At 32.0% G+C, this 19,483-nt stretch overlaps 3 protein-coding genes across 8 annotated transcripts in view; 1 reads left to right on the forward strand and 2 right to left on the reverse strand.

The window, feature by feature from the left end:
* The window catches only part of tmod (tropomodulin), a 120,505-nt gene that overhangs the window by 24,391 nt on the left and 76,631 nt on the right, over nucleotides 1-19,483 (forward strand). Inside the window, exon 1 of one of the 6 annotated variants that reach the window (XM_074127341.1) lies at nucleotides 137-425. The exons of 4 other annotated variants lie outside the window; for them this stretch is intronic. In XM_074127341.1, the coding sequence (XP_073983442.1) occupies nucleotides 417-425 (9 nt within the window). In that variant the 5' untranslated portion in view covers nucleotides 137-416. Of the gene's footprint in view, nucleotides 1-136; nucleotides 426-9,360; nucleotides 9,675-19,483 lie in introns of those variants that run through there. One more of the 6 variants, XM_074127340.1, reaches the window with a different exon arrangement.
* LOC141453768 (uncharacterized) lies at nucleotides 4,166-6,645 on the reverse strand. The gene is made up of 4 exons (XM_074127356.1): nucleotides 6,449-6,645; nucleotides 4,872-4,942; nucleotides 4,552-4,627; nucleotides 4,166-4,476 (listed from the first exon to the last, which is right to left on the reverse strand). The coding sequence occupies exons 1-4, from the start codon at nucleotides 6,485-6,487 to the stop codon at nucleotides 4,327-4,329; spliced, it is 336 nt and encodes a 111-aa protein (XP_073983457.1). The 5' UTR covers nucleotides 6,488-6,645; the 3' UTR covers nucleotides 4,166-4,326.
* Nucleotides 15,526-16,605, reverse strand: LOC141453765 (uncharacterized). Its single transcript, XM_074127351.1, has one exon. The coding sequence runs from the start codon at nucleotides 16,603-16,605 to the stop codon at nucleotides 15,721-15,723; it is 885 nt and encodes a 294-aa protein (XP_073983452.1). The 3' UTR covers nucleotides 15,526-15,720.

A 19,483-nucleotide genomic window follows, 5' to 3' on the forward strand; every position in this document is an offset into this window, starting at 1 on the left:
AAATATTATTTTATTTACATAAACAGTATTATCAGTTGTTGAAATATATCAGTGTTATCTAATTTAAACATTTTGATATAAAATATTAATATGAATCTATCAATTCTTTGAGCCATTTATTTAGCCCACAATTAAGTAGTGGATGTAGTAGATTTTTTATTATTTGGTTTGTTTGTCCACACGACTCCTACGCAACAAATTAAATATGTACCGCACTTAGTGAAAAAAATACCCACAACCGAAATCGATTGCAGACATGTTGGTGCCGGTTTCAGTCTGCCTTTGTTAAAGCCATTTCATTGCTGACTGAGTAGCAGTGTTAATTCTATTTTCTTTTATTCTCGTTCGGCGATCAAATTTTTTTTGAGCGCCAGTTTTCAATTAGGTGTTTATAGACTTTCTCAACTTTATTTAATATGGCAGAGGTAAGTGCTTTTTATATGCTTTTTCAAATCATGGGGAAGTTGTCTATGATCTTAAGTAGTATATGGTCTGACCTTTACAATAATCGCATGAAATAGAAATGAACTTGCTTAACAAAAATCTAATTATTTGAAGATATATGGTAAAATTTTATTTTAATTAATAGATCACTGTTTTTTTGTTCGATTGCTGCTGGTGTTTAAATGGATAATAAGCATTTCTCGAAGGGTTGATTTTGATGGGGTACTGATAGGGAATTGTACCACATCAAAATCTAACAAATCAGCAAGAGTTATTATTGCAGTTTTCGGTTTGTTCTCTACTATTTTTGTTACTTATGCTTAAAATCTTCTTCAAATGTCGGAATTTCATCGTATGTGGATTATCTAGACGTTCAGCATGCAAATTTTGTTTGTGATCGTGCAAAACTCATGATCCAAAATCACCGATGCATTGTTAGTCAGTGTCTCAATGTCTATTTTTTTATTTTTCTCATCAGTAAAAACAAAAGGCGCAGGAAAAGTAGCACCCTGAAAATCCTTCTTTACTTTTATTTTTTTTTTATTTAATTATCTAAATTCTTTTCAGAATTCTAAATTTAAATTTCCATGCCTACAGAGGGTATTTCTGACCATACATACGGCTTACCATCAAAATGGTACATAAAAACTTCTCTTAAGGGTTGACGGAACCATGGACTCTCTCTAACTTTCAAGAATCGCCAGCTAGTCCTTTATTTAAGTCTCGTTTTAATAAATTCAGTTCAGCAGCTAAAATGAACGACTACTTTTAAAGTTTTCTAATTTTAAACATTCTCAGAGTGGCGTGCATTTTTTTGTCAGAAATTTGTTCCTGAATTGATTATGTGAATGAGATAGTTACCTTTAAGGTTTATTCTACTGTTTGATTGATTTTTGTAGCGAGATTATCTTCAGTTGAAGAGCTGATTGATCCGTACGTGGAATTTAACGATTTTTAACTTCTAGTACATAAACCTTGACAACCATTTCTTAAAAATGCTAACTACTAACGAATTTCGTGGACTATGGCCCCAAACTTGGGATTTCGCTTGCTTAAGACTGTTGAAAAAAAATTTGGTTGGCTCAGATATCTTGGAATAGACCATGTCAGCGTTATCTGTTTTAGTTTGCGTAATTTATATCATTACTTTTATTTGATGAAATAAACCAACTTAACTTTTAACAGAAATATTTTTTATTAAAGTTTTTTTGTTATTCAAAACTTCACTAAACTTGATTAAGAATGAATCAAAATTTGAAGGCTTAATTTTATTTAAAAAAAATTCTCTACCTACGTGATACTTTGAAAACAAATATATTTTTAGTATGCTTTTAATGTGTTAATTTCTTTCGCCTTGAATTCTTTGTTTTCAAATGTAAGTTCATTACTTAGTAACACGATTAAATGTACATATTTTGAAGGGCAGTTATTTTAGGTACTGTCTTGGCTCTAACTGAAAATGTACCTGAAAATGCTAATTTTTTTTCTTAATTAGTTGGTAATAAATCAGCGTTTTTTAACGTACATATGATTTTTCTTGAGTTACATGAATATACAACGAATACCTTGAATAAACTTCACTTAAATCAGCTTTTAAAAAAAAGTCAGCCTAATAAAAGATTTAATTTTGGCGAAATTATTATCATAATTTGGAATCATTTAAGCTAGGTCATCTTTATCTATGTTCAAAACATCTATGGTTTTATTTCTGGAACGTTGACTCACCGCTGCGTTATAATTTAAATTTATAGAACGTTCTGTAAAGTTTAATTTTTATATCCGGCTGGTATGATTTATTAATGAACAAAACAGTTATATTCAATATTGTTTATAGTCATATTAAAAAAGTGGCATAATGCATGACTTTTGATTGAGTTTGTTAATCCTCGTGATCTATTTTTAAAACATTAAAAATATCTGTAGATCCACAATAGAATGTTATGTGGAAAATTTAAGAAATAATACAAATAGTGAGTTATTAAAAGTAGCACACTCAGAATGTTTTGTATCCACGTAAATATTTAGAATTAAAGTTCAAAAGTAGATCATCTCTGTAAAAAAAAGAAGAGAAGCTACATTGGTCCGTTCGAACTGGTTTGCTTATTTCTTAATGTTTGTACATTCTACTTTCTGAGTTACAGCAGCTGGACGATGTACTATCCATGGCATTATGTCCAAACCTTGGCTTATATTTATTTGTGGTATTACTTTATAATTTATATAGGCAGGAACAATCCAAAGCCCTTTGGGCCTACGAAGCTATTTAAAAGAAGAACAATGGATCCACTCGACCCTACGATAAAATTTCCTTAACAGCCTAAGATATTTCTCAGTCATCCTCTTCTGTGCAAAATCCCTGATCCTCTATCCCAAACAACTAGTCATGATGTGAATAAGGGTACCCTCTTCTTTCTCACATATTCTGCAAAGTGGATATGCTATTAGATTCAGAAAGGGATCAACTCGGAATGTCCGTAAGAAACACACAATGGCACCTCTGTACGGCTTTCGCACTGCCGATGAACCCATAGTAGAATATAATAATAATAATCATAGTCTTTAAAGACTGCCTCCTGGTCATCTCATACATTAAATTAAATAGATTTGGTACATTACTGATAAAATACAAAAACTAAATACAAAAATACAAAATACAAAAAAATGAGATAGAAAATTTATACAAAACATTAATACAAACGGGTAAATAAAAGTAAAATTCTCCAAATAAGCAAAAGCAAAATAAATTGAAAACTTGTAACCTTATGCAAAAAATAAAAATAAAAAATAATTAAATTAATTAATGAAAGATAAATAATAAAAAATGACTAAAATAAACAATAGTAATACAAAATAAATAATCATCATCTCAAATTTTATCTACTAGAGTTTACATTTTGACGTAATTTTGAGGCAATCTTACAGAAATTGACAACTGAATTTCAGCCGTACTCTCCATTTAAATATTTTATTAAAACATCTTTCGGCAATATCTCTTGATTAAAACATTTTAATCTAATTTCTTTCAATCTGGGAAAGACAGCTATGAAATGGAAAGAGTCTTCCGTTTGAGACAAGTTATGTACATGAGTTACAGAGTGAGCTATGTTCGTTATGTTGATAGATTTTAAAGTTTAAATTCAACAGGCCACTTCTAGCTTTCATGATCCAAACACTATTGCTCATGTTATTGTCGTACACATAGCTAATACACTTATGTTCAAAGTTCAGTTCTCTCTGTACATTATGTTTAAAATTGATCTCTGTGCCCTTTGAATGAATTCTAAATGAAATACTGTTTCCAAACGGTTAAGCATTTTATCAAATTCAGATTTCCAATTACTCATATTCTCAAAAGAGATATCTGCAGTTACATTAAATTTATTTATGAGGTTTTTTAAATCAGAAAACCAAAATAGTTTTTTTGCTATTAATTCTTTTGTGCTCTACCAAAGAAATTATCATTATTATTAGATTCCTTTCTGAGCATCTTGCTTCCACGAGAGTTTTCTACTGACTGATTACAGTTCTTTTATCTTTTCTACAGTTAATGAGGAGGAAGAGTTTACCCCTTTTATCTCTGACTGCTTGGGATGTGATCAAGTTCGAGGCCTCTGATCAGATAATTGTTTTGAAGAATTTTGGATGTTTTTCCCTAAAAAGTTACATCCGCACATTGCCTACATTGAACTACCAATCACCTCTTTAACTACAAAAAAAAAACTTCCAATAAGTAATTTTTATTTTTATGGTTTCGTAATTAAGAAAGAAAACTGAAACAGTTGGAAGTGCATAAAAATTATTGCAGCTCTTATAAATCATTCATTATGAATGCGCTGTCTTGCCACCACAGTATACAAGTTTAAATCAACAAAAAGAAGCAAATTATGATGGTGGGTATGAATTTAAAACTCGATCCACATCACAAGGCATCGTGTTAAGTCTATAAGTACTTAATGGTACTTTACCAAAACTCCACATAACATTGTTACATTCCTTACGTGAACAGTTTCCAATGTTTACTTCTCTTAAGACCTAAAATATCAGAAATATTTTAAACATTGTGTCCGTTAAATTTAACAATAATTGAAAATAATTAAAATTACCAACCATCATCTTTTCAGCATCAACTAAACAGATCCTTGGCTCAGAGATTTGGAGAATTTCGTGTAGAATTACGTCACCGCTATGTTATAATTTTCAGTATGGTCAAGTTTATAATTTTGAAGAACAATTATCTTAATTTTAGTTTCAATATTTTATACTTGTGGGTGGGTCCCACTTAATTAATCTCTTTCTGAATTACTTAAGTTGTACAGCTTTTGAAAATTTTAACTCAAGAATAATTAACAAAAAAAAAAATACTATTTTAAGTAACTTTTAGAACATTATGCTTTTAAATTGGTATTTTTTTAAATACTAAAGGATACTATGCTGGAACATCTTTTTCAATGAATAGTCTGGCTTCTGGAAACAATTGCATTACAAAGTCGGCGCACTTCTGTAACAGTTAATCAGAATTATTTATTACATATGCGTCATAATTATTGAAACAATTATCAAGTAAAACTAAATTCAGAAATGAGACGAAATTGAAAATTACATAACTTGCATATAGTATAATAATTAATTCTTAATAATTCTGATTTATTAATTTTCTTGTCTAAAAGACCACCTTGTTTTGCATTGTATGTGCAAGTTTCAGATTGTGGCTGTGCCTAATAGTTGGAAAATATAAGATTAATTATTACATTGTCGGAGAATCGTGCCCATATTGTGAACCATCTTGGAGAATTGTTAACGTGAGTAAAGCGTTAACATTTGCATAAAACGAAAATACAATTTAAAGATAAATAAATAAGGAAGAATAGGACTTAACAGAATCTAAATTAGCAAGAAATATGTCGAATTCTCTTAGTTAGTCAGTTAGCCGGTAGAATGGGCACATTTACCGAGATAATAAATCTTAAGGTAAATGTGTACGAAACGTACATTTATCAAACATTATTGTCAAGTACCATTTACATTTTAAATTGGTCTTATTCCAATGCATACTTGTTCGCATCTTATAATTACAATATTGCGTAATACTTTGCAGGAGTTGGCCCTTAAAATAATTAATTTTTTATTAACTGCATTACTGGAGACCTTCTAAACTAAGATTTAGAATTAATACATGTTAATTTATTAATCTGTAGTCGACTCCATTGTGTAAAAAGAAGAGAAGACGTCTTTAAATTGAAACTTAAAATTTAAAATTGATGACAAGAATTTAAATAAAGAGGCCAGCGTGAGAACTAAACAGAAGGCTTTCTTCTCAAATCTCTATGCAAGTTCTCTCACTGCATTCCGTCGCATCTGAATGCAACATGCAGTTACACTCAATAGCCCGTCGAATGGAATGATATAATTAGACAACTACCCTTAAAAATCCATCTGACTGGTGAAATCCTGAGACAGATTCAAATTGTTAAATCCTCATCTGAAGATATTTTTAAATTATCAGAGGGAGCAATTTAAAAAAAAAGATTACATTTTCTGGATTTATGAAGATGGATTCATCACGAATTCTTTCCCGTTGATTTTCCACGAATTTCGATCTTAAGCTCAATATCATACATCTTTAGAGAAACGCAAATGCGTTTGGCCACAGCAAACTTAACATTTTTCCTATCTACCTCTCCTAAAACTAAATAAAACCCAGACCTATAATCTAGATTTCATTCCATCCTACTATTGATTTCGAAACATGCAAACATTCGTTAAGAATTACTTCGATGAAATTGTAACTGGATGGTAGGTTTTTATTTATCCCAAAGCCAAGTCAGTGAATATCGTATGCCATGGACGCCATTTAAAATATTTAGTTTTGTTTTAATGTCTACACATGTGTGTTACGATGAGTAAGCATTGCTCTTAAAATTCTATTAAGGACCAATTTGCGTTAAGCTCTAAATGTTGATAATATCTATCACATTATTGTTAAACTTGTTACATTAATACTTACATGGACTTCCACACGCATATGAAGATTGGTATAGTCCATGTTATTTCTTCAAAATTGTTCTTCAAAATTGAATTTATGATATTGTTTGTTGTGTAAAAATGGTGTTGATGATGTTCTGTTGTAATTCTAGTTAGGTACTAAATTCAGACGTGCTTGTTAAAAAAGAGAGAGAAAATGTAAAAACCAGCTGTAAAGTTATTTTTGAAATGGAGTGAATGGCCACATTAGCGCACATGTGAGCATTTTAACTTTTCATAAAAATCTTGAAGGATATTATTCAGGTTTAACTAATAATATTTTCGTAAATTTTAATTGACGCTAGAAATAAAAATAAATTAATAGAACACGCCTTTTATTCAAGTCTAAAAAAATTTTATTTTTCTCCTGCATCACCTTGGTCGAAAAGAAACATTATTATTTACAATGTCTTAAGATTAAGTTTCTGCTTACTGTAGAAGCTAGTTTACCTGTCCAATAGAAATCACTTCTTGGCTAGTCCTAATCCCGTAATTGACTAGCTCTTATCTCTTCCCAATATTCCAATTGTTGACTGTAACAGCTATGTTCGTGAGATTTACATTCTGGAGAAGATAAGTAACTGAATAACTTGGAGCTATCAGATTACCCTCGCCTCTCAATTCAATGCCAAAGTTATACTTTATTCAGAACCGGAACTTTTTTATCAGCACAAATTAGGTGCGTGCTTAACTTAATTACTTTCTTTCCCTAACTTTACTTACTTTCATTTCCTTTATTAAAAAGTTTTTACGATTATTAAATTATTAAAAATAATAATGTGAGATGTGACTGAAATGACAACTGGGTGGGTGTTAGTGAGTGGTTAGGGTACTTAGTTAAAAGTTAGATTTTTTTCATTCGGTTGGTAACTGAAGCGCATATCAATCTGATGCTTGCTTGCCTTCATGCACAGTTTCAGCATGAACGTTTACATTTTATGATCGCTTTCAGGTAGTTTGTATGTGATAAATTTGAAAGGGTAATGATGAATGATGATGGCTAACTAAAGAAAAACAGTCGTGTGAATTTATTGGGTATAAAATGGGATGCTTACTAAGAATGGCTTAAATTTGAGTTTTATTTACAGGAAGGAGAGATCGTTTTGGATGAAGGTGATTAAAAATTAAAACACCATATTGGCCCTACAAGGACGAATGAAAAATTCTCGACCTTTCTACGGTAAAACTCCTAAAAACATGAGTAGTATGGAATTCAAAGAAGATGGTCTTTGAATTCCAAGTGACTATATGGACAACCTAATCATGACCATAAATTCTGTAAAGAATCTTTTTTTGAAAGAGTCTGTATAGAAAAGACTATACCAGAACAACATGTCACTCATTATTCAAGGTTTTACATGAAAAAATATCGTACATACGAAATTCAGTAATAAAAGTCACTTTTAGGGGAACTAAAATGAGTTAAGTTGGCACGAATGTTTTATTTAACGAGAGAGAGAGAGCGTTAGAGAGATATTCGTAGTTTGCGAGAATATCACAGGTAAAAATAAGTCCAGAAAAATAGCTTGTCTTAAACACCTGCAAGAACCATAGCAGAATCTTCGATGAATAAGATGGAAGATTCTTACAGATGAGCAAATAGATTAGTCCATCAAAACTATTTTTGTAAACTACCAAAACATTTCTACACTGATGTTTATTAAAATTTATTATCTCCTCTCACTCAATTCTGACGTAAAAACAAGTTGAAAACATTGCTACTATGAGGTGGCAATTGTAGAAAGAAAAAACCAAGAAATGGCGCATGCTATAACAGAAGATTTGTTGAAATTGTAGAAGTTTCCATAAAGTATCGTCGGAAGTTAATGCGTCAAAACCCATCGCTTTTTTTTGCTAAAAGAAGAGCACTGGATTTACTGAATTTATTCGAATGCCATATTTAGGATGCTGTACGTTCAAATTCTTTAGCGTTTGCCTTGAAGTGAGTTGAAGCGTTAATATTTCCAATATAGCTCCCTCTAACTAAATGTATCACAATCAAAAATTATTTTAGTGCCGGCCATTTTACAAAAAAATACCAAATTTTCCTTCTGAAAGCCCACACTTGACTTAATAAATTCCAGATCTTCAGAGCCAGAAGTCTGTGTCAGACAGCAGGCCAGTTGGAGAAAGCCACAGATAAGACCAATAGCTGAGCTTCCTTCTCAATAGCTCGAATGAACGGGATCATTTAGTATACTTTTTTGGCATAGGCCACATAACGATTGTCAGTAGTGAAAGGGGATTTAAGATGCAGTTCTGAATCAACTTGTAGTTTTGTTCAACCCTTATTTAACTACTCTACCGCAGAGTTTTAATGTTTGCTATTCGCGTCCGGCCACTCCACCTAATTGAAAATAAAGAACGCCTGAAAAAATAAGCATTACTTTACTCTTTTTTTTTTTAGATCATAAAACATTCTCCATTACTCTAAAGGAAAACATGATAACTGCTCAACATTTAGAATTCCCTTTGGACGAATTATTTCTAGTAGATTATGAAAATCTATTCCCTGCAATAAACGCCGTTATTAATAATAATGTTTTAAGATCAAGTTATATCAAAGAGAAAATAGAAAAGAAGCGAAATATCAACTGGGTTACTTCCTTCTAGTTTAGTATTTATATACACGACTCCAAATAAAGAAACCTCGTCCATTTCGTGGTAGCTGAATAATGAACTAGTTGTGTTTATAGTATGTTGTACCAACTATCTGCTGTATGTAAAAGTGTGCAGTTAGTCAGTCGAACGCTTTTCGATGTGTTTTTAAATTCGTTCAACACACCACATATAATATACTAAATAGTGGTAAAACTGTAAGAGCCTGCGCAGATGTGACTAGCTAGCGCCTTCCAACTAGCTGATCTCTGGGGAACATAGATTTTAGAAGCAGGCTAGGTGAATTGTGTGTCAGAGAGCATCTAGACAGATGCTCATGCTGAGTGATGCTGTACTGATAATCGCTTTCGTTCTTAGAGTTCATGTTATATATATTCTTGCACCATTAAATCTCTTCGTTATAATCTTACTACAGAATATTACTTTATACACTTTTTGTCTAAAGGTGCAAATGTGATAAGTATAAATAATCGAGAAAAAAAAAAAAAAAAACAATTTTTTTGATTCTAATTTACACCTAAAGTTGTCCCACACACGCTATGGGAATGGAGGAGTTCTATCACGAATGGTCGGATATGACCGTCACCAAGGTAGCCAATTACATCCTAAACAATATTATATTTTGCTTATCAACTTGATTGCTTAAAATGAGAGTTTTTATTAACACTTTGCTTCGTCCTAATTTCGCTTTACTATAAATCTTGCTCATAAATATTCTTAATGCACTCCTAATAAAGAGAATTTCCATAAATATTTTATTACTGTGTACATCTTTATTGCTAAACACTATTTAGATAGTTAAACACTATTTACATCGTTATTTCTATAAATGTTTTATTGTTAAATAGTTTTTAGCCTCCTGTGAGCCTACTTTCTTTTGTAATAGTTTGTAAGTTGGAATATTATTGTGCTATCCAAAATATCATGGCCATTCTTTGCCTAACAAAATAAAGAGTCTAACTAGAATAAGAATATTTCCATAAATTCGTCCAACGGCTGAAGTTCAGGCGCCTCTATTCAATAACTACGGTTACAGGTACCTTTCTCTCCACCCGTAAAGAAACTCCTGATGTAGGAAATCCTAAAACTTGAGAAACAGCACAAAAATTGATCTCCAAAGAAGACTTTTTCTGTCCACAATCTGTTTTAGTTTAATTCAAGGCCTAAAATGATTCATACAAATATTTTTATAAAAATTTTTACATCCGTTTTGTCCAAATTGTTGGCGAATTATGTGTGTATTTTCGATCAAAGTTTTAGCGTTTCACAAACCTCATAAAAAAAACATTCATAAAGAGTTCAGTGGGTATTACAAAATCGTTTAAAATCAAAATACTGACATTACGTTATTATCTTCTTTTTCTACTTCATTTTCATTAAACTAGGTTTAATTATTGTTTCTATTAAGTCCCATCGGAAAAATCTAACACGATCACTAATTCTACTATCACTTACTACTATTTTAAAGTCCAAACTTACAAATATTCTTTCAACTCCGAAACTTTGAGTTGTATTTAATAATTGTCACGTTACTTTAAAAGAAATCAACCTATTCTCTACTCTCAGAAATAATCTTACACGAATTTTCTGAAAAAATGTTTCAATTAAATGTTGAAATTTAAGAGATTGTAATCACTGTACAAAGTTTGAAATTTTTAAAAACTTTCTTATAAAACTCATAAGATTCTCTGGTAATGTTTCATCGAAATGAACTTTTTCTGAATTTTCTAGTTATAAGAGTTCTGTTGTACACTGGTTAAATATAAATAATACACTAAAAGAACAATTTGTAAAAACTCCTTTTACGGATTCAGGATTTTCTAAAGCAAACTTAGAAGTAAGGGAAAAAATTGAATTGAAAAAACTGAATTAAGAAAATTAATGTAATCTATTGCATTCAATAATATATTGAATATATATAATAATAATATATATAATAATATATTATATTATATTCATAATAATAACATAATTTTATGATTTAATCTTTTCAGACTTAAACATTATTATATACTTTTTATTGGATCATATTTAATTGATCCAATGCATTATTATCAAGATCGTGTTTGTTTTCAATTCTCAAACTGAGAAAAAATAACAAAAAAATAGTACTTTTCTTCAAATCCATAAAAATAAAATCCATTCCAAAAGAAAGAAAGTAACTTTAAAATCTAGAGCTCTTTGAAAATGATTGTAAAATCAACAAATGACATAAATACCACTCACCCGCCCACCCACACCACATACACACACGTGCGCACAAAAATATCCCCCGAATTCCTTGGTATTCTAAATTGAATCGAGTGCAAAAAAAAAATAAAAATCTGGTGGTATGTGGGTCACATTAACACGTAATATATTGGGGAACATAATTTAAACTTTACTTCACTTTGAAAGAAAATGTGATTATGTATTTGGCCAAAATCATCTGCAGAAATACAAATCAAAATAAAGATAAAATTGAATTTAGAAGTAGCCGGAGTTGGTGTTCCCCAGGGCAGCATCCTAGGACCTCTTCTTCATTCCTTATGTACCGCAGATATATCTCTGCATTCAAATAACATCCTTTGCTGATGATACTGCTGAAATGTTAGAGAAACAGGGAAAGTAAAACTTTTTTGTTTCTCATCACATGTCTCAAAATCATGTAGGCACATGTGAACGAATCCATGTGGTATTTGAGGTGAAAATTGCAATTTGGGAAATTTTATTTGATCACTACACTTCTTTATAGAAGTTGGAGGAAGTGAAATTCGAGCCAAGATATCACCATTGTTGAAGGAAACAAATAAATAAATAAAATAATAAGTATTTATAGAGTAATTTATCAACCAATGAGAGTACTAATGTATGTATACTTCTAAATTTAGTCAATTTCGAATTCTTTTTAAGATTCAGCCAAGAATGTATTTTACGAATATATAGTTTTCGTGACCGCAAATTGTTAAACTTAGGATGGAAGATTTGCGAGGAATCGGTCAAATACAACAACTCGTTTTTTTTTGCCAACGTTTCGACAAATATATTGTCCTCTTCAGGGCCTGGACATTACAAATACAAAACAATTTACAGAGTCAGTAACATAGAAAAAACAGTAAAACTCAGTAATACAAAAATAAACACTAAAATACACTAAATTCTTTATAAGTATTGAAACTTACATGGCTCTGCGGTAGTGCTGCACGAGAAACGAGACAAATCTCGGTGCCGAGACCGAGACCGAGACGAGACTTGAGCAACCGAGACCGAGACGAGACTTGAGCAACCGAGACCGAGACGAGACTTGAGCAACCGAGACCGAGACCGAGATCGAGACATGATATATATCTCGTCGAGAAATCTCGGTCTCGTCTCGGTTTTTCAAATATTAATTTTTAGCTACAAAATTATAAAATTGTGTTCTTTATTAATAAATAATCATTACGGGTATTGAATTAATTATTAAAAGATACGACTTTATTATATATGTTCAATATTACTAGATCTATTTGACTTCGAATTACATAAGTAAAGTAAGCAAAGTAAAGTAATCGCCTATTTTTTCAGGCGGGGCTTTAAATTAGGTGTCTTGGACGGAGGCGACTAGCAAACAAACTTTACTGTGAATTTCTTTTATCAACCATTAAATAAAATCCAAGGCCTAAGACCGGGAATCGAATCCAGTACCACAATACACATTAGCTTCGCAGGTCTCGCACCGCTCGGCTACCCTAGCGCCTCCTTCGAATTACCTAATTTTTACATAAATTCACTAAATTTCACTATTCATATCATTCATTCATTCAATTTCATAAATTTCACAATTAATAATCTAATACTTTGAACTTAGATATTATTTGAATTATATTTTAGAATTAGTGAATTTGAAAAAAAAGACTATCTATGCATCTAAAAAATATTGCCACAAATTTTCGTTTTTAAGATACTCTTTGCCCAAGCATTGATACATAAAAGAGCTTTTACTGAGTCAGAAGTTAGAGAAGATCTTTTATTAGTCATTATCAACGCAGCTTGCGAAAATAATCTTTCAGATGGCACTGAAGTTGCACAGATACTAAAAATATCTTTCGCCATTCTAGACAAATTTTTGAAGGAATTCTCAAGTGTTTTCCACCATTCTAAAATGTCAACATCTACTGGTGCTTGGTCTAATTTGGTATAATTAATTATTTCTGTCTTCCATGCTTCGGTGATATTTGCCGATTTTTGAGCAAATGGTGCAAAAATATTGATGCAGTCGTCGTCGTCGTCAAAAGGTGAATCATCAGATTCTTTATCTTCACCAACAGCCATAACTAATAGAGCGGGAAGTTTGTTGGGAGGTGTATTTTTTATTTCACGAATCGACTTGTTATAGGAGGCAGATATGTTATTTGGGTCTTTCATTTGGCGCGTTTTAAACATCTTTTTGAAATTATATAAAGATATATAACAGTAATAGTAATATATGATGCATTGAAGTGTAAGTAGTTGTCTTCTTTTACACACATTTTCATTACCAATATATAAATTAAAATAATTATTAGAAAATAATAACATTTTTTGAAAAGATTATTAATAGCAAACCATTTTTAATACTTAAACAAAAATTCAAAAAACCGAGATATATCGACTAGTCCGAGACCGAGACCGAGATATCTCGACGAGACCGAGACCGAGACCGAGATTTAAGCGACCGAGACCGAGACCGAGATCGAGACTGCATAAAGTCTCGCCTCGTCTCGGTCTCGTGCAGCACTACTCTGCGGGTTGGTTGAGTTACAGAAACTAAGGGCATTCTCCATTTCTGGCTCTTGTATTTGTAATATCCAGGCCCAGAAGAGGACAATATATTTGTCGAAACGTTGGCAAAAAGATGAGTTGTTTTATTTGACCGATTCCTCGCAAATCTTCCATCCTAAATGTATTTTACCTTTCGTTATAAAATTACACAAATGATACTTTTTATGTGCCATAAAGTATTAGTTTCTTCGAAAACGGAAGACAGTGTACGCAACAGAAACGATACTCTGAAGGTGTCACTTAATATAAAATCTGAAGGTGTCACTTAATATAAAATTATTAATATTTAAAACATTAAAATATTAAAAAATTTGTTTGTTTTTTTTGTTTCAGGTAAGAGTACTAGTCATTAAAAGAAGGTACAACTTAAGGTAGGACAGATGCATAATATATTTCTGTAATGAATGAAAAAAAAAACAGAAATAAAAATAAAATGCCAATCATTCACTTTTTAATTAAAACTTAAGTTAAATTTATCCAAAATATAATTAACTTAAATTTGTAATGATGTAGTTGTAGCATGACATTGTTCTCTCAAGCGTAACATTTTTTTTTTGTGACAAAATACCTGTTTACAAAAAAACTAAACTTTCTTGTCATCGTATTATAAATGTCTAATGTTTCCGTACAACCTTGTTCGTAGTTTGTCTTCCCTTAGCGCGTATTTTTCTATTTTTACTCTTTTTTTTACTCTCTTATTTTGCAAAACTAACTCTACGCTACTTCTTTGGCAGAATACAGTAATCAATTAATCATCATTTCCATTTTTTTTTCTTGTAAATAATAAATATAAAAGTATGAAATGGTAAAAAAGTTCCACTGTTTCTAAATAATAATTAGTTCATAACTACTACTTATTAATCATAAATTTCTTATTAGGGGTCGCGATAGATCGATGTTGATCGTAGTACTCTAAAAAACTCCGTTAACACTAGCTATACCTTTTAACGGACTAGATTTTTAGTTTTGTAACAAAAAAAAATACTAGAAGACGGTTTGGAAACAATTTCAATATTGTTTTAAAATAAATGTAATTCTTGTAATAACTATTGCTAGCTTGCTGTGGTCATACAGATGCTAAAAGCTTCTTAGAGCCTCAAGAGTGAGAGCGTAATTTTATATCAGTAACAATTCTACAACCAGAAATTTGAAGTTGATATGATAGTAAAAAATTAAACTTTTTACTCCTAAAGTTCCTTTAAAAAAAAGCGTCTATAGTTAGCCAACACGTGGAACAACAAAAGAGTTAATTTTGCCGAAAAAGTACATCTCACAATTTGTCTGTCTACTCATATTGTAATAACCAGTTTAATGTTTACTTTCCCAAAAGTTTAAATTCTGTATCCAGCAAGCATCGTGCAATCATCGTACAAATTATCATACTTCCTAATGCCTGGAAGTTATTTTCTACTTTGTTTATACTAGTTTTTTGAAACCTTTTTTTTTAACTCATTACCCATAAAATAGATTTATGGGGTTTCTGAAAAACGTCAAAACAGAGTAGATATTTAGAATAACTTAATTTTGAAATCTGTAAATATTAAGTAAAAAATTTAAATCAAATGAATCGGAAAAACTTTTGACTGTTTTGCATATGATTTTTACTTATTGATTCCTGTATATAGATCTCAGCATTTACGATTATAATGATTAGAATAGTTGAAAATAGAAGAAAGTGGAATGTTTTATTAGGTGGACATCAAAGTAAATCCGTGCCATTTTTGTGACATTAAAAATAATACAAACTCCAAAAAATTATTGACATTGAAAAGTAAATCCATGAAAGCGCTTTTTATAAATATTTTTCAGTGGATTGATTGTATTTATTGAATGTAAAACTAACGCCGAACAATATTATTGTTTACATTTATAACAGACAAAAGATCCTGGTCCGCCGGCATGGTTACAGTCTGGATATTGTTTACCTCCAATGTTTTTATATTTGGGTTCTCCTTTAGAGGAACAACAGCAATAAGTTTTATTTGTGCTAGCCACTCGTGCGTTAACCGCCTCTCTGACCATATCATTCACTGGCCGTTGGTGTGGAGGCGCCACTTGACTATAACTTGGTCCACATGTTGGCAATGGTTGTGTCAAACATTCGGGCGATCCTCTACATTCACTTCTTTCGCAATTATCTTGCAGCCCGTTATGTTTATGACAATCGCATCCTTTCAGCATGATACTATTTTTCAATTCGAATGACTTTTGTCTGGGTAATGCCCAAGGATTGCACGGTTTCACTGAAGGGTCCTCTACGTCCACATATTCTAGGATTTCACTACTCTCTCCTTTATGCTTGCTCAATTGATCGGTTGGCCGTAATTCTTTCACCGGTACACTACTTATTAGAGGCGCATAAAATGGTCTTCTAAACTTAGGACTATCCTTATCAAGGTATCCAGGATATTTAAGCATTGGTTTCTCTCCTAAAATTTGCCCACCACAACCGGCTATTGCTTCAACATCGCTCTTTTGTGGACATTCCATTGTATCCATTCTATCTAAAATCTTTTTTACTTCATTTAGATAATGTTGCCGCCTTTCGCCCATCATATGGCAAATATACTCATTATGCGCTGGTGCACATGGGTCCTGTTTTGGCTGCATGCATGAATGTGACTGTGGTTCATGTTTAAGCTCTTTGCCATGAAACAAATCACATTTACTCATGTCCTTCAGGGTAGTTGGAACTGGTTTACCCATCGGTATACTGCAGATATCGTGTTGGCCAGACATTTTGCTTAAGAATATTCAAAGTTTTAATTATGAGTGCTTGTATACAAATAATTTTTACCTTGCTAGGCTTTAAACCAAAATTACGTAAATTTGACATAAAATTTATTCAGTTTTCGGAACATAAAAATTTTGTTTAAATTACACTGATAAAATAAAATTTTATTTGCCTAATTAGATTCCATATGATTAATTTTAAATTTATACTAATCTGTCACTATACAACCCCAATAACAACTGTTTAAAATTGTATACAATTAGGTATTTACAAAAAAAAAAATAAATTATAAAATACTTTACTTGATTGGCTACTAGGGTCTACGAAATTGGAGTCGAGAGGAGTTCTGTTGATTGGGGCCAATAAAAGAAGCTGTCAATCCGATTCTCATTTTCACGCCCACATTTCAGTCCACAATTTAAATAAAAGTTTTATAATGTCTTCATTAACAAATCTAAAGTGACCTCTGCTGTCCACCATAATTTCAGCTGAGCCTCTAAATTTCGATGCTATGGATTTCAAATGTCATTTCTGAAGTTTCCTCATTGAAATTCTGGCAGTGAGAGTAGCTAAAATTAATTATCTTGGTAATTTTCTTTGAGTTTCCTTTAAATTTGACAAACTTTGAACTTGAAAGATCGCTTTCTTGTTACTTTTCTATGAATAGGAAGCCATTACTTCCTATTCAAAAGTGCTCTGACGGTACTTCCTGGATAAACTATTTTTTTTTTTTTGGAGTCTTGCTTCCAGGCGCATTAAGTACAAATTTGAAGCTCCATTGCGAATGTATTTTCAATAATATTTTTATTACATTTCAATTGGGGGGGGCTCCCGTTACTGTAAATCTCTCCTTTAATAAGATTTCTTTGACAGAAATAGATTTAACCAAATAATAACAATTGTCAATAGTTGTCAATAGCAGTTGTCAATAGAATCATGCGCACTTCTTCAACTACCAGAATAGTCATTCGGAGAAAGTTGAGGTTACTTATTCTATCCTTTGGTTATACAAAATTATGCTAAAATAAAATAAAACTAAACTACAAGAAATAAGTTTATTGGAATATTCACTACTAGTCAAGAAGAATAAAAATAAAGTATCCAAAAATGTTGATAAAACTATTTAACAGCGCTGCAGAGAAACTTTTCATCTTTTTCCTCGGCAGTCATGTACGGTTGTTCTTTCCATTGACATAATTTTATATCCTTGCTTTTTTCACTGCATACACAATCCAATTCTTTATTCTGTTTACCTATTTTCGTCATATCCACAGCTGGCATCTGGCATAGATTTATTGTTGGTGTTGGCCATATATCCTCTTTAATTTCCCTTCTAGCTTTCTCTTTTTGGAAACGTGGATCGCAAGGGTGATACCACGGTGGAGATGCGTGCGGATTATGTACTGAATTTATCCTTACATAAACCACATCCGGGCTACTGCTACCTTTTTTCATTGCTTTCATTTCATTGGTAGGTCGTATTTCGTAAACAGATGCATGAGTGATTAGCGGTACCTTATCAGGGTCTGGAAGAAATCGTGGCCTTTTCTCATCCAAAAAACTTGGATAACAAGTAGGTTCTTGAGTTGGTAACGTTTGCAAGCGGCATGCTAATTCTTTTACCAAACCAGCGATTTCCTTTTCCTCACACATTCCTCTTAGCGCTGGTTTAATTAATTGGAGAGATTGTTTACTTGAAATTTTTAATAATTTAAATAATTTATGAAATAATTAATTTTTTTACAAAAAATTTACTGAAATTGGAATCCCATATGTTGCTTAAAAATAAGTAACATATGTGTGACCTTTCATTTTTTTTACAAACATTGTTTATTACGATGATATTGCCACTAATGAAGGTTGAAACAGATTTTAAAGTTTGATCGGGTCTGGCACTCGGGCTTACTGCACAAACTTAAAAATCATCTTCCTTTCACCTACTATTTGATCTTAAAATCTTATTTAACCGATCGGTACTGCCGCGTTCGTCAAGGGCAGGCCCTCTCGTCCTTTATACCCATAAAAGCTGGTGTCCCTCAAGGAAGCATACTGGGCCCTTTCCTTTTTCTAACATACACTGCTGACTTACCTCTTTCCCAAAATACAATAGTTTCAACATTCGCTGATGATACTGCTATTCTTTCATCTCACTCCGATCCGGTGCAAGCCACTCAGAACATTCAAACTCACTTAAAGCTTCTCGAAACCTGGTTCCGAAAATGGAAAATTAAAATTAATGAACAAAAGTCAGTACACGTTACGTTTACTTTAAGAAAATCTGCGAGTCCACCAGTTCAACTGAACGGTGTAACGATTCCTCCAGCTGACGTAGTACGATACTTAGGACTGTATATTGACAAGAGACTCACGTGGAAACCACATACTCGACTAGTAGACTACTTGAGCGCAGATCCAAACTCGACGTGAATCACAAACTGACTATTTACAAGACCCTGTTAAGACCCATATGGACATACGGAGCAGAAGTGTGGGGCTCAACCAAATCTTCTAACTCCAAATGCCTGCAGACACTACAGTCTAAAATCCTATGGAAAATCCTGAATGCTCCATACTACATTTCTAACCTTACAATACACACCGACCTTCACATCCCTTTTTGTCACTGACCTAATAAAGTCTCGCTACCGCAAATTTCAAAGCCTCCTAGCTCTCTCTCCATCCTAATCCTCTTGTCCAACAACTCTCCTCTCCTCACCTTCCCGACAATCCTCCACGTCGCTTGAAGCGAAAATGGCCTAGAGATCTGTTGTGATTAAATCATTGTGAAAGAGTTTCACCAGTGGGTGATTGCTCTAACCATGTCATTACAAGAGAACTGAACCAGGAAAGATCAAATTTACTTGATGCAACAATTGTTGCAGT

Source organism: Rhodnius prolixus, unplaced genomic scaffold, assembly GCF_049639745.1.
Source record: "Rhodnius prolixus isolate KJV_2025 unplaced genomic scaffold, Rpr scaffold_3, whole genome shotgun sequence".
In the NCBI taxonomy this organism is placed as follows: domain Eukaryota; kingdom Metazoa; phylum Arthropoda; class Insecta; order Hemiptera; family Reduviidae; genus Rhodnius; species Rhodnius prolixus.

Coding starts and splice junctions, on each gene's coding strand:
- LOC141453768 (XM_074127356.1), bottom strand. CDS start 6,487: ATGGACTATACCAATCTTCATATGCGTGTGGAAGTCCAT. Junction 4,943..6,448: donor ATATGCGTGTGGAAGTCCAT/GTAAGTATTAAT, acceptor TAACTGTTACAG/AAGTGCGCCGACTTTGTAAT. Junction 4,477..4,551: donor TTGATGCTGAAAAGATGATG/GTTGGTAATTTT, acceptor CTGATATTTTAG/GTCTTAAGAGAAGTAAACAT.
- LOC141453765 (XM_074127351.1), bottom strand. CDS start 16,605: ATGTCTGGCCAACACGATATCTGCAGTATACCGATGGGTAAACCAGTT.